The sequence below is a fragment of the Oryctolagus cuniculus genome, chromosome 6, assembly GCF_051225735.1.
Source record: "Oryctolagus cuniculus isolate XC-2025 breed Fujian yellow rabbit chromosome 6, ASM5122573v1, whole genome shotgun sequence".
Lineage (NCBI taxonomy): Eukaryota > Metazoa > Chordata > Mammalia > Lagomorpha > Leporidae > Oryctolagus > Oryctolagus cuniculus.
Window position 1 is genome coordinate 150,550,394 of NC_142872.1, and position 15,924 is coordinate 150,566,317.

At 42.6% G+C, this 15,924-nt stretch overlaps 1 protein-coding gene across 7 annotated transcripts in view; it reads right to left on the bottom strand.

The window, feature by feature from the left end:
• TATDN1 (TatD DNase domain containing 1) overlaps positions 1-15,924 on the bottom strand; it is a 42,922-nt gene that overhangs the window by 570 nt on the left and 26,428 nt on the right. For 3 of the 7 annotated variants that reach the window (XM_002710766.6, XM_017341519.4, XM_070075476.2), the window contains 3 exons: positions 13,457-13,533; positions 4,736-4,806; positions 3,034-3,160 (listed from right to left, as the gene is read on the bottom strand). In XM_002710766.6, coding sequence (XP_002710812.2) covers positions 3,034-3,160; positions 4,736-4,806; positions 13,457-13,533 — 275 coding nt within the window. Of the gene's footprint in view, positions 1-3,033; positions 3,161-4,735; positions 4,807-13,456; positions 13,534-15,244; positions 15,342-15,924 lie in introns of all 7 variants that reach the window. The other 4 variants (XR_016236597.1, XR_016236598.1, XR_016236596.1 and 1 more) reach the window with 4 other exon arrangements.

A 15,924-nucleotide genomic window follows, 5' to 3' on the forward strand; every position in this document is an offset into this window, starting at 1 on the left:
ATGAATCACAGTGTAAGTTGAAGGGGCGTGGGGAGAAGCAGCCAAGGTTTGAAGGGCACTGCTTGGAGAACTAGGCCTTCAGAGACAGCAAGAATGGCTGCTGCATGAGCAGGCCAATGACAACAAATGAAGTGGTTTACTTGAAAAAGGTATGGTTTTGCCCTGGTGGGAGACCCAGCTATCTGTGTGAGTACTGTTTTCTCTGTGAGACAGAATACAAGGAGTCCGTCTTGAGTTTTTCTGCCTACAAGGATAACTGTCAGCAGTGTCTCCAAGCAGTATTAAAATGGGTAATGTTTTTTATACATGAAGTACAAAGTTACAAAGTCAAAATTAAACATTTTAATATTCTCTGTCTCAAGCTTTTGGCTCCCATAATGGGTATTTTAAATGTGGACACCTAAAGAAATTAGGGATGGAAATTTAAGATGAACTGGAATTGTGGTCATTCTGTATTAGTGACACAAAAGCCTTGGCCTGGTGTGTATAGTAAACAAACTGATTACTATGTTTTTGTTATCTGGCAATTAAAATATGTGAAAAGCAAGAAAGAAAAGCTGTTTAAAGTCAATCCCTGACAAATTAATGTAGTGAAGAGCATTTTTCTTAGTAAACCACAAAATTTTCAGAATTGAATTCATTTTAAATAGTGCTTCTGATGATACTGTTTTAAAGTTCACAACAGCTTTGCTAACATTATATAACAAAACCACTTTATTCATATTTAGAAATTGCTTATGAGAAGTCCATTGGTGCTGAGTAGAACATTCTGTTTTAGTATGTTTGATAATACAAAGTTTATGCTGATGTTTGGACCTAAGCTATTTATTTAGCACCTAAGCTATTTCCACATACCTTGAGTGGTGGAAAGTTGCAATCATTCTACAATAATAATAATAGGAAGTTTGCTGTTCCTGAAAATCTAGTGGCTTTTGCTTAATGTGGCACTTTACACCAAGCACAGGTTTTAAAGTCTTGCAAGACATACAGTTCCTGCCACCCAGGCTCACAGAAAACAAAATGCTTCCCCTGCTTAAAATCCTTTGGGTCCTGATAAAATCGGAACCACTAAGGTTGGCATTCAAGAGCTCTCACAATCGGGGCTCACTCTACCTTCCGAGACTTCTCTTCTGCTTACCCAGTGCATCCTACTTTGTGCCACACCAAACTCATGGTTCCCCTGGGCCAGCCAAACCCTTTGCTCCCAGTGTTTGGCCCAATTCCCAGTCGTGTTCGGTAAACAGCTGAAAATATCACCTTAGTAAAGAGTTCTCTCCTATTGCCTCCAAGGCAGATAGTTGCTATGTCCTATGGTCGCAGTTACAGTCGTGCCTCTGAAAAATACCGTCTCGGACTGTCATCTGCTTGTTTGCTCCAGGAGGGATCCTTGTCTGACTCACTGAGCCTTATCCAAAGTGCCTAGCACGACAAACCTATTCACAGCGTAAGGACAAAGGCAAGGGATACTTTGATTCTTCCGTGTAGCCCCTAAGTCACTTGTACCCTTCCTAAACAGTGCAGGGGCTCCACAATGGCTGTCTCAAAAACTGGGTAATCTAATGGGGAGGGAAGGCCTCCATATAAATAATTAAAACGTAAAACTCAACAGACTAGAGGTTGGTTGATAAAATGACTTTCTAAGTAGGAATTAACTTGCAAATTAGTAATTACCATTACATTAGAGGCATATATATTTTAGAAATGTGGTTTAAATTTTTCAGCTTGGAAATATCGGTTCTAAGCTCTTGGTTGATACTCAAGATTTACAGACTAAGATAAAAAAAAAAAAAAACTTGAAATTCTGCCCACCAAATGTAAAGCCAAAGTCAACAGCTATAATTTTACGTAAGATTAAAGTAGTACAGAAAATTGACTTGGATACACTGTTGGTAACTATTTCCTTTAAACTAGCAAAAAACCAGTATCTTTTCTCTAATATCTTAGATCTTAAAAGAATTATTTAAAATTATTGTCTCCTGACTAAATTTGCAAGTACCCTTCATAATTTCATAAAAGTTACAAGTGAATCTTTTCTAACCAGGATGTAAATCTATTCCTTACCCTGTGGGTTTTAAATCACTCAGTGTTCATGTCTTTGCCATTGCTAGCATGCTAGTAAAGGAAAAGAACCTTTCAAATATAATTTTATATGACAGTTCTCCACTTTTCTGCCTAGTGAATTTTAGATCTGGTTTATCTAATATTCTGTCTGTTAAAAAGTACTTTAAAAGATGGCACATATGGAAGGAATTATTAGAATCCAGAATCTAATAGTTTTATGATTTGTTATAATTATGCCCAATTCTCTGAACTGGTAAACCATACTAGATTGATATAGTTTAGATTTAAATGATCTGTGCAAACAAGAAATTGGATATGTGCCCACAGCAATGATTTCTACCAATTTTTCCTGTTTGTTATAACCTTCTTCATAGCTCTTGAGAGTTACAAGGATAATAACATTTTATGTGCCATAATTATAATAAAAATATTCTGAATAACTGCTTTTAATAGGAAATAAAATTCCATGAAGTTCGATCCTTTATTTTGGTGGAAAAAGGAAATCCTATCAGTTGTCACTGTGTTCTGAGGCTTAACGAAACGTGCTTTTTCTTAGATTTATTCAAGTCGGCAGATTATTTAAAAGGCAGATAGTCATGGCATCAGAGGTCTGCAAAGGCTTCCCGATTACTACACACGGGAGCATGGAAGTTGCATGAGAACAGAAGTGCAACGAGGTAAGGCAACCACACAGCTCCTCCTTCCGCCATATGACAGATCACCAGAATCAAACCGGCATTCTCAGTGCTGCAGTAAAGTCACTTTGGGTTATAAGAATCTGAAAAGAGGAGCTGACCTACAACAATTCAAGCACAGTTGCTGTAAATTACTGTGGTTAAAATGATCTTTCACCTGAACCTCATCTGGATTTCACAAAACCTTAATCCTTTTTTTTCCCAGTTCATTTTGTAAAAAAAGTGGCATCTGGTATCTGACTAATGACTCTGAAGACCAGGAACGCCAAATACTTACATTATATGGCAGGGTTCATTTCTGTCTTTTACGCAATGTCCATTTTCCCACTTCTTTTTTGTGGGAAATGAGGTTTTTATAAATTTTGATCCAGCGTGTGTACTTTTGACACCACACCAAGGCGCATCTGGAATTAAGCAAAGAAACAAAGGTTTTTTTTTTTTTTTTTTTTTTTTTTTTAATGACAGGCAGAGTTAGACGGTGAGAGAGACAGAGAGAAAGGTCTTCCTTTTTCCGTTGGTTCAACCCCCAAATGGCCACTACAGCCGGCTTGCTGCGCCAATCCAAAGCCAGGAGCCACGTGCTTCCTCCTGGTCTCCCATGCGGGTGCAGGGACCCAAGCACTTGGGCCATCCTCCACTGCACTCCCTGGCCACAGCAGAGAGCTGGCCTGGAAGAGGGGCAACCGGGACAGAATCTGGTGCCCCGACTGGGACTAGAACCCAGTGTGCCAGCGCTGCAGGCGGAGGATTAGCCTAGTGAGCCGCGGCACCGGCCCCGAAGCCAGGAACTTCTTCCAGGTCTCCCACACAGGTGCAGGGGCCCAAGCACTCGGGCCATCCTCCACTGCTTTCCTAGGCCATAGCAGAGAGTTAGATTGGAAGAGAAGCAGCCGGGACTAGAACTGGCGCCCATATGGGATGCCAGCAATGCAGACAGAGGATTAACCTACTGTGCCACAGCACCAGCCCCAGAAACAAAGGTATTTTTTAAAGGGTTTTCTGAACTAATATATAACCTCTAAATTATAAGCCATGATTCAGCTTCCAAAATGACAAAATTAATTTAAATCAAATTGTTTACTAACAAAGGATTTTCATTTTTAATTTTCATAGAAAACAGTTCTAATAAAAAGCATAAGATTAAAATACTGAATTTTAAATGCCTTCTAAGACTCACTTTAATTTCTTTTTTCTACTACATTGTTGCTGATGTAAAGAATGTTTTATAAAAAAGACCTAAGCCTAAAAGAAATACAACATGAAAATACTGAAGTTAAATTCTATATGGCCTCTACTGAATGTGTAACAGTAGCTTTAAATACCTACCTAAAAAAGAATTACAGTGGCTTACTCAATTTACATGTATTGTACTTTGAATCATTCAGTTTGCATGACTACCCAAGGAAATAAAACATTTCTTCAGAATGGCTCAGTCTTGATTTTCTTGAAGTCCACTGTATGAGGAGAACCTTGCGTTAAGAGTTTAGATAAATGTTTTAGTGTTTAATCTTGTTTTAAGAAGCAACAGATCCTAAAATTCTTTGAAACAATTTGATTTAAATGTTTCCACTTTAAAAGTGCTGCTGAACTCAGCCATTACAAAGAGACAAGTGTTAAAGAATTTCTTGAACAGACTTTGAAACCCTGAGGTGAATGAAATGCTTTGGTCAGGACTGCTTGTTTAATGAAACATTCCTAACTACAACCTCCTTAGTTTTCACATTCTGACATCCCATTTGGGAAGTGCTGAGGCCTGGCCAGACGTGTATAACTGAAAATAAAAATCACTTGCATAATTTCTCCTTGAATTGGTAACAGCCCCCAAAGATTTATGAAAAGTGTAACTTGAGGTTGACCTTGCTGTTTTAAAATATTTGTTCACTTCAACAGTAAGCCTGAAGTTAAATTTCCTTTTCTAGCTTTATTTTTTTTAAGGGATGGGGATATGGTTTAATAAAATTTTGAAAACATCAACTTACCTGTCTCAATCATCAATTTTTCAGTAGGTATTGACTTCAAAACTTCCAAATTAGCCTCAGTTTTCAGTGAGCTTTAGAAGAAAAAATATATATATATATATATTTTAAGAAGTAGTATTTAATGAATAACTTTATCATAAATCTGTCTAAAACAAATTAAAAAGCTAAACCCCAAAACTGATTTTGTTTTCAATTTACTTTAATAGTCTCACATTCTTATCCATCACAGAATCCATATTAAGATCTATTTCGGGCTGATACCACGGCTCACTAGGCTAATCCTCCGCCTACGGCGCCTGCACCCTGGGTTCTAGTCCCAGTTGGGGTGCTGGTTCTGTCCTGGTTGCTCCTCTTCTAGTCCAGCTCTCTGAAGTGGCCTGGGAAGGCAGTGGAGGATGGCCCAAGTGCCTGGGCCCTGCACCCGCATGGGAGACCAGGAGGAAGCACCTGGCTCTGGCTTCGGATCGGCGAAGCATGCCGGCTGTAGCAGCCATCTGAGGGGTGAACCAACAGAAAAAGGAAGACCTTTCTCTCTGTCTCTCTCTCACTAACTCTGCCTGTCAAAAAACAAAACCAAAAAAAAAAAAAAAACAAAAAACAAAAAACAACTATTTCAACCAGATCTGCCTTTAGAAGGTATAATTTTTCATACTTATCAGTTGATCCTTCAATAGCTTTCTCTCTCAGTCCAAGTAAAATGTAACTTTAAAAAAAAATTATTTGCTTCCCTGAGTAATTTACATAATTTAGAGATTCAAAAGGCAATACACTCATACCGGTAACTTTGACTTTCAGGTCCTGAGACAGTAGATTACTGCTCCCTATTCATTACCCTCCTCTATTAGAATTATATGTTCTTCTTAGGAAGGGCCAACTCCACTCCTTGAATCTGGCCTTGGCCTCAAGACTTGCTTTCAATCAGTGGATGACATGGCCATGAACTCGAAAGGGACTTTTGGGATTTGGATGGCAAACTGATCACCTTCTGAGTGCATGTACTGAGTCATCACCTCATCAACCTGGGTGTCCAAAATGAAAAAATGTGACACAGATCTGAACCCAACATGTGGCTTGTGGCGGAGAGCTCAGTCCCATGTCAGCCAGAACCCAGCTCATGCAAAGACCCAGGAGTGTGAACTTAAACTACCTGTACTATGCCAGTGAGATCTGCCATGGTTTATTCCAAAATGTGATGAAAAGTAAAGGTGCCTTTGACAATTTTTTGTAGTCACTAACTTTTAGAGCAGTTTTAGGTTCACAGCAAAATAGTAGAAAGTCCAGGGCTTCCTTCCTTACCCCATGCCCCCTCCCCCAGCACAGTTCCATACCACACTGGCCCATTTGTGATAATCAATGGAGCCACACTACACATCATCATCACTCAGTCCACAGTGCTTCTTAGGGCTCACTCTTGGGAGTGCTCACTTCTTCGGGTTTGGACAAACGATGTGTATCCACCATGATACACATGTGTCCACCACGACACTACCATCCAGAGGAGTTTCATTCTCTTCAGTCCTCTGTGCGCTGCCGATTCGCCTCTCCCTCCCTTTTAACCCTTGCCAGCCAATGATCATTTTTTTTTAAGATTTATTTATTTATTACGGACAGGTAGAGGCAGAGAGAGAGGTCTTCCACCTGCTGGTTCACTCCCCAAATGGCCACAGTGGCCATAGCTGGGATGATCTGAAGCCAGGAGCCAGGAGGTTCTACCAGGTCTCCCAGGGGCCCAAGGATTTGGGTCATCCTCTAGTGCTTTTCCAGGCCATAGTGTCGCTCCCCCTCTTCATGGAGGAACGACACTAAACCCTGCCTAGGCTTCATATCCGAGTCACGGCACCATTATGTCGCTCCCCCTCTTCGTGGAGGAACGACACAGGACCCTGCACTGTTCTTTTGTCTGCTCGGCCCTTCCCGGGTTTGCTGCTGGTTCTTCCCGGGTTGGCTACTGTCCCTTCCACCTCCGTGGAAGGGCAGTTCCCCCTGGCCACATTCCCCACTTCCGCAGGGGAGCGGCACACCGCCGGCCGGCTCTCTCGGGGGCTGCACAGGTGTTCCCTTAGATGTTCCCCATAGATGTTCCTGGTGCATGCCGTCTCTCTCCTCCTTTATAGTCCTCCTCCGCCAATCCCAACTCGGCTGCCCACACGCCGAGTACGCTGCTCTCCAATCAGGAGCAAGTCCTACAGTTAATTGGTTGAACTGGAGGCAGCTGTGCGGAAGCTGTTTACTTCTCTCCCAGCGCCATATTGTGGGAGAGCAGATGCATAGAATAAGTCTTAATTCCAGTAACTTAGTCCAGTCCGGATGCTCCCCACACATAGCAGAGAGCTGGATCAGAAGTGCAGCAGCCGGGATTCGAACCGGCGCCCATATGGGAAGCTGGCACTACAGGTGGTAGCTCTTCTTGCTATGCCACAGCGCCAGCCCCAACCAATGATCTTTTCACTTTCTTAACAGTTTGGCTTTTTCCAGTATATAGTCTTTTTCAGACTGCCTTCTTTTATTTAGTAGTACATATTTCAGTTCCTTCCATGTCTGCACGGCTTGGTAGCTCATTGATTTATAGCACTGAATAATGTTCCATTATGTGGATGTACCACAGTTTATAAACCCACTAAAAACCATTTTGGGGGCCGGCACCGTGGCTCACTTGGTTAATCCTCCACCTGTGGCGCCGGCATCCCATATGGGCACCAGGTTCTAGTCCTGGCTGCTCCTCTTCCAGTCCAGCTCTCGGCTGTGGCCCGGGAAGGCAGTGGAGGATGGCCCAAGTCCTTGAGCCCCTGCACCCACATGGGAGACCAGGAAGAAACACCTGGCTCCTGGATCAGCGCAGCACTGGCCATAGCAGCCATTTAGGGAGTGAACCAACGGAAGGAAGACCTTTCTCTCTGTCTCTCTCTCTCACTGTCCATAACTCTGTCAAAATAAAATAAAAAAAAAAAAACATTTTGGTTACTTCCTTATGTTACATTTTAAATTTCAAATTTTGTTATTAGTGAGAATTTCAAATATATGCATAACTAGAATAATACAGACCTCCCATAAACCCATCACCCAGCCCCATCAAGCAGCAATGCCATGGCCAATTCTAGCTTATGCCCTACTCTCTCATGTGTTTATCTTTAAGGAAATTCCAAATGTTGTATAGTTCCAACATTCCAGCATTTAATTCAGAAAACGTCTTTTAACATGGATCTCTAAGCATAAGGATTCTTTCCTGAAAAATGAAGCCACATACTGTCATGTCTAAGAAAACCCAAAATCTAATCTTAAAATATCCAGTATTCAAATTCCTAATTATTTTAACATCATTAATTCTTTTGGGATTTCTATGAATTAGGACCCAAAGAGAACTACACCTTGCTACATGTTAGTCTTCCAAATCTCTCAGCCTTTTATGTTCTGAGTCTTTCTCCCATTACTATTTACTGCTTGAAGAAATCAAGTGTTTTGCCTTCAAGAGTGACCCAGTCTTGAATTTGCTGATTTTACGTCTGCACTGAAGCTTAACAGGTTCTCTTCTTCTGAATATCTTAGGAGATGAAAGGTACCACCTACAGGCTTAGTCAGAGTCTGTTGGATTTTTTTTTTTGTCGGGGGGTAAGGCTGTTTTATAGTTGGTGGCATGATCTTCCATCAAGGCATATAAAGATCTGGTGGTATTTCTGTGATATAAAGCAGCCGATGGCTACTTTGTCAGGAGATGCAAATGTAGATATCATAACTATATTAGTCCTTCATTGAGTAGCTAGAATAATTTTAAAAAAGAAAATTCTGTGTCTATTATTTGGTTACACATTCATGGTTTTTTTATTGGGGAAAAACATTAGCTTTCTGTGTAGTATGTTAACTCTCTTTTATTTCTTTCAATGCTGCTTTTAACACTGGCAACCATTTTTAATCTTTAAGGAGCTCTTACTGCCTTCATATTTTCCGTTAGCATTATGTTCACATTGTATGAATCTAATATCTCAAATCTGACTACATTGGGCCTTTTAAAAGTTTTTTTTTTCCCTAAGGCATGTTTCTTTATTGGGTTTAGTTTGCCTTTTATCTTGGCTTTTTTTTTTTTTTCATGCTACTACTGGTTCATCTCATTTGTCTGGTGGTCCTTGGATGTCCATCTATATTTAAGGAGGTTGCCGGTGTTGGGTTTCCTTTGTTTTCGTCAATGTAGGACAGTTTTACTACCGTTTCTCTTCTCTGAGTGAGGATTGTTACTGGGAGTTCATGCGGGACAGTCCAGGACAGGGCCTGGTGACTTAGAGCTACATATACAAGCAATACAGTGGTTTAAGCTGCCACTTGTGATACCACATCCTGTATCAGAATACTCTGCTTCCAATGCAGCTTCTTGATCACGCACCGTGGGAGGCCGTGGATGACGGCTAAGTGCCTGGGCCCCTGCCAACCATGTGGGAGACGAGGATGGAGTTTTGCGTTCCTGGCTTTGGCCTGGCCCAGCCCTGGCTGTTACTGGCATTTGGGAAATGAACCAGCAGATGGAAGATATCTAACACTACCGCCCCCCCCCCCCCCAGTCATTTTACCTTTCAAATAGATGAAAAATAAAACATTTTTAAAAAGGTGACAGTGAGGAAGCTAATTGTTAGGTTACTGCTTCTCTAAATGCTTTCTTCTGGGGACTGATGTAACCATTCCAAGCACAGGGCCTCATCACTGGTTCGTAAGGAAAAACATTCCTGGGGCTGGCATTGTGGCACAGTGCGTTAAGCTGCTGTTTGCATTGCTGGCATCCCATATGAGCGCCAGTTCCAGTCCCAGCTGCTCCACTTCCAATCCAGCTCCCTGCTAATGTGCTAAGGAAACTAGCGAAAGATGGCCCAAGTACTTAGGTTTCTGCCACTCATGTGGTAGACCTGGCTAAAGTTTCTGGCCCCTGTCTTCAGCCTGGTATACCTCCAGCTGTTGCAGCCATTTAAAGAGTGAGCCAATAGATGGAAGATCTCTCTCTCTTTCTATCTCTCCCTCTCTGTAACTCTTGCCTTTCAGCTAAAATAAATAAATCTTTTTTTTTTTTTTTTTGGAAGTTGCCCCACTGAGTAAATGCTTGCTGCTTTTGTTCTATGGTCAGGAGTGGGTATGGGGAGTGAAATTTCTGATTTTGGCCCTATTTCACATGAATTCTAATCCCACAGTCTCAGGGATTTTGTCTGCCAGACTTCCTTCTCCTCTGAAACACCTCTGTGGTGCAGTCTAGGCTTTCTCTTCCAATTTCACCCATCTTCCAGAAACTACTGAACATTTATCAGTTAGCAAAACTCCAGCCCCTCTTTTGAACGTAGAAGTTTTTCCCCTTTTGAATATCTATTTTTTTTTTTATTTAAATGATATATTAGGAGGTCTGGGAAGGAAACATCAGTAGTTCTAAATAAGTTCTAAAGCTAATATTAATGTAGGGAAAAAAACTTCTCATGATTAGCTTTAAAACCACACTGTCACAAACTCGAGATCTAACATTTAGAAACACCTAAGACAGAGTTACGGTTTTAAGTTCCTAAGACAAAGCAATTAAGTCCCTTCTCTTGAAGATCACAGCACTCACATGACAAGGAGAAAAAGAAACAGACAGCATGTTTTGGTGAAACTAGGAAACATTTGTTACACCTACCCTAACAACCAGAGCACAAAGTCGATGGAGAAGTGTTAAATGACCTGTGTTTACTGTCCAAGTGCTAAGTGACTGCACAGAGAAGGAAAACAAACTCACGCACCCAGCAACGCTCTACAGCGTAGAAGGACTAAGTGCCTAGACAGCTGAGATAAGGCAAAGGACTGAATGGCAATTATTTGAAAAGTCTGAGTAAACGAAAAATGAGGCTCCTAGCTTAATCGCCCATGACTTGGTACAGAGAGAGACAGACGGCAGGGAGGAGGGCAGGCTCCCGAGATGCCAGAGTGGAGAGTGGACTGCAGGACCAGCAGCACGGAGGTGCACAGGGGAGACCCAGGACCCACAGTGCAGGCTGTGACTGACAGCAGGGAGATCCGTTCCCTAAGCCCACCCTGCTCCAGAACACTCAGGTACGGCTGCAAATGTCCACCACACCCTACTCCAGAGGAGAAACTGAACCAGCCCAGAGAAAGGTCTCCACAAAGTGACATTTGGGAATCCCTAGTGAAGTCCACTTGGCTCAGCCTGCCAGCTGACAGATGGTCTCCCCCAGGGTTTCCAGACAGCTTCTGTTTTTCTAAATAGAAGAAGCGCCCAGAGGACAAAGACCAAAGGAGGAAAAGGGAACTGAGAAGAAATAAAAGCAATAAGGCAAGCATAAAATAGCATTGAACTATTGGTTTCTATCTTTAGAGATGAGAAGATACTGCATCAAACCAAGATTATGGCATTTAAAAAAAATCCGAGAACTTTCAGACTTTGAAAGCAAACACTGCAGTAAATCTCATTTAAAAAGGTTGAAAATATAAAGCATTTTTTTGGAAGGCGGAAAAGAACAGCAATGGAAACTGAAGAATAAAAAGATATATCGGAGTTACCAGTCTAGGTTGTCCAAAGAAAGACCAGCAAAAAAATTCAGGAATATTTCCTAGGATTGACAGGGATGAGCCTCCAGCTGGAAGCGGCCTCTCAGACAGCAGCATGATGAATATCCAGAAAACCATTACAACATGATTATGGGATTATGAAACAGGACGAGAAATGGGGCAAGGGTAGGGAGCTAGAAGAGCAATCAACTTATCCACACTGGAACCTCTGATGGGACAGTGGAAATTCTCAGTGAACACAATTTCTAACTTAGACTGTTATGCCCGAAAAACCATCAATGGAAAGTGGCTTTTTTTTTTTTTTTTGACAGGCAGAGTTAGTGAGAGAGAGAGAGAGAGACAGAGAGAAGGTCCTCCTTCTGTTGGTTCACCCTCCAAATGGCCCCTACGGCCAGCATACTACAGCCAGCACTGCGCCAATCCGAAGCCAGGAGCCAGGTGCTTCCTCCTGGTCTCCCATGCAGGTGCAGGGCCCAAGCACTTGGGCCATCCTCCACTGCACTCCCGGGCCACAGCAGAGAGCTGGCCTGGAAGAGGAGCAACCAGGACAGAATCCAACGCCCCAACCGGGACTAGAACCTGGGGTGCCGGTGCTGCAGGCTGAGGATTAGCCTAGTGAGCTGCAGTGCCAGCCTGGAAAGTGGCTTTTTACTATCCCCACCCTGATTCATTAATTAGACAAAGTTCTAAGACTAAGAATAGCATAAATTAATCTTCAAACATGACAAATCTCAAAAAATGTGCTTGTTGTAAAAGATCTTCTTGGGAAGCTATGAGAGATTGTGGTCCACCAAAACAAGGACAAGAAGAATACGTAGATCTAAATAGAAACAGGATTCCATCACAGAAGAGATGCAAACCCAAACAGCAACAAAGATGGAAGGTTCTGGAGCTGATGGCAGAGCCCATCCAGACGATGTAGCTAGGATTCCTCATGTGGGAGACGGAGAAAGGCACTCTGCAGAGCTGGGCAAACTGTGCAAGGGCTCCAAGTTTTGAAGAAATCCAAATTAGGAAAAATATGAGGAAAGTGCCTCCAGGTATAAGAAATGATACCTACATGGTTCAGCAGTCAATAATATTTACATAGACATAATAATGAAAACCCCAACTATGCATAAAACCAAACATTCTGAAGCAGCTACACTGAAGAATATGGAGTGACCGGTGGAAGTGACGGTAAATCTGGGATGTAAGAACCAAGATGCTTAAAGGCCTTCATGAGACAGAAAAAGGGGGTGTATGCAGGTGACCTAGAAATCTGGTGACAAACAGCAAAGATTGACTTAGGGGCAGGTGCATGCTGGGGGGCCTATGACACACGTGTTTCTAAGTTTTTTAGTACCACTGGACTTTTTAACCCTATATTCTTTTTCAATGCATGTACTCCTTTGCATAGTAATTTAAAAATTAAACTGTTACTTTAAATATGAAAGAAACACCCAGGGCACTCAGAATTCTATAGCAAATAGGAAATTCCATGATTCTGTTTTCCTAAGACGATTTTAGTTTAAAAAAACACCACAATTGGAAAAGTATTCATTTCAAGGGACTGATGTACTGAAGAGGGAAAAGAAGTCGTACACTATTTTGCAATTTGTTGAATGAGTTAGTCTGACATCCTGTGAACAGACACTGGGGAAAGTGCCTATGCACTGGACAGAAAACAAACCCAGGGCCTTGCTGTGCTAGCTGACTGTACCAAGTACATGAGGTTTAGTGGTGTTACAGCAGAAAGGGCACCCCGGGAGGAGCCAGGGCACACACCTTCTCACACTCGAGTAACCTTAGACCCATTTGTTAGTTTCTTTGAGCCTTGGTTTCTTGGCCTACAGGGATATATAAGGTGACTGTCAACAGAAGAACCTTTGGCCACAGTCAGATATGACGTGTATACGTATACAGAGTACAGTAAGCACACTCATTTTAAAGGGATAAATGACTCAAGTACACAGGGCTGTGAGGAACGGCCAGCTGCTCATTTCAATACAAAACAGAGGGGTAGGTAACTGTTGAGCTTTAACTTGTAATAGTAACACATTATTTAATTTCTTATATAAGTAATTACTGGCATTCCCAAAAGTCAATGCACAACATACACACACTTTTTAGAAAATCTTTATCAGCTGTTTACTGTAAGACAACTTAAGAAATATCTTTAATATAAGAGTTAAATACAATTAAAGGACGTACCAACCATTAAAACCTATGTACAGATCCAAGTCAATCAGAGCAGCTGCAGCTTCCTTGGTCCCATCAAACGAATGCACCTACGGACATACAGGCGTAATAGCACAAGCACACTGTAAACTTCTAAATGGCATAGATAAGGCTTTTTAAGAAAAGATACATGTAAGATATTTTGGAATTACGGGGTTTCAAATGTGGAGGTCTTCCTTACGATTGTATTTTTTAAAAATTTTTTTTATTTTTTGACAGGCAGAGTGGACAGTGAGAGAGAAAGAGACAGAGAGAAAGGTCTTCCTTTTGCCGTTGGTTCACCCTCTAATGGCCACCGTGGCCGGCGCTCTGCGGCCATCGCATCGCGCTGATCCGAAGGCAGGAGCCAGGTGCTTCTCCTGGTCTCCCATGTGGGTGCAGGGCCCAAGGACTTGGGCCATCCTCCACTGCACTCCTGGGCCATAGCAGAGAGCTAGCCTGGAAGAGGAGCAACCGGGACAGAATCCGGCGCCCCGACTGGGACTAGAACCCGGTGTGCCGGCGCCACAAGGCGGAGATTTGCCTAGTGAGCTGCGGCGCCGGCCCACAATTGTATTTTAAAAGATTTATTTCAAAGGTAGAATGACAGAGAAGGAGAGATATTGAGAGAGGGAGAGAGAGAGAGATCTTCCATCCACTGGTTCACTCCTCAAACGTTTGCAATAGACAGGCCTGGTCCAGGCTGCAGTCAGGAGCCAGGAGCTCCATCCTGGCCTTGCAGTGGCAGCAGACCCCAGTACTGAGGCAAGGGGCTGGCTGTCTAGCACTCCTCTCTACAGTGGCCATGCTGCTGGCTCAGCATTTGTGCAGAACCCCCACGAAGGGGGACAGAAGTAGGGAGCCACAATCTTAGGCAGAGCCATGAAGGAAAGGCTAGAAAAATGTTGTAACCTTAAAGAGGCGACACTACTGCTTTAAAAATATAATTGCTATGGGTCCAATGTTGTGGCATAGCAGGTAAAGCCGGTGCCTGCAGTGCTGGCATCCCATATGGGCGCTGGTTTGAGTTCTGGCTGCTCCACTTCCAATCCAGCTCTCTTATGGCCTGGGAAAGCAGCAGCAGATGGCCCAAATGCTTGGCCCCCTGCACCTGTGTGGGAGACACAGAAGATGCTCCTGGCTCTTGTCTTCGGATTGGTGCAGCTCCGGCTGATGTGGCCAACTCGAGAATGAACCAGAAGATGGAAGACCTCTCTCTCTGTCTCTGCCTCTCCTCTCTCTGTGTAATGCTGACTTTCAAAAAAAAAAAAATACATTTTTAAATATATATATATATAATTGTTATATAATCAATATCAGCTCAGCAGGCAACAAGGATGAGAATGGTGTCTTTCTAGTTCAAAGACACAGGAGTTAGGCACAGGTTTTCATATTTTGGATGTATTTATGTAATCACAACAAATAACAGCAACACTGCTTTAAAGAGTAAGGTCAGGGCAGGTGACTGGCAAACAGGACGCTGCTTGAGACACATTTTCAGATGCCTGGATTTGAGTGCCGGTTCTGCTCCCAATCTCAGCTTCCTGCTAACCTGCACCCTGAAAAGCAGCAGGGATGCTTCAGATGGCTGGGTCCCAGCCACCCATGTGAGAGACCCAGACTGAATTCTGGGCTCCTGCGTTTGGCCCACTCCAGCCCCAGCTGCGAGCTGCGAGCATTTGGGAAATGGACCAGCACACAAGAGATCTCTGTCTCTTTCTTTGTCTCCTTCTCTCTCTCTCTGCCTTTCAAATAAATTAAAGTTTAAAAAAGTAAGGTCACCTGAGAAAGGGCGGGAGTACGGGTGGGAGGGAGGTGGTGGGGGGAAGAATCCTCATGTTTCCAAATCTGTATATATTAAATGCATGAAGTTGCATTCCTTAAATAAAATAAAATAGTTAATTAACAAAAAGGTCCCCTGACAAGTGATAGGATGCTGTTACTGAGTTCACAGCCACACACTGTGGCTAACATGTTCTCAGTGTTTCCCAGCTGCCTGTGAAGGGTTTAATTTCCCCTTAGCACTTCAAGCTGATTAGAAAAGACAGCTTCCATTAAGACCAGAATGATTTTAAATGAGACTTCTCATAAACCATTTCAGAATTAGTTATTAGTTCTCTATTTGGCAATTTCTTTTTGGATAAATACAGTGAAATATTTGGGTTGGATTTGTTGTTGATGCTGTTAATTTTTAAAGCAATTATGAACTCATTCAAATCAACTCTTATAGAGCAAATGAGAGAAGACAGAGAGAGCAAGAGAGAGAGGCAGAGAAAGTCTGCAGGTTATAACAAATGCCACCAGTAATCCCAAGGGCAGTCATTAAGCTCTCCCTCAGTTCCCAAGTGTCACACCTACATGACAAAGCACAGAAAACAGGTGCACAGTAATACGAACACCTCAGCATCGCAGAAGGTACACGTACTCACATTACTACTAGTAGGATGCAGGAGGCAGACGTT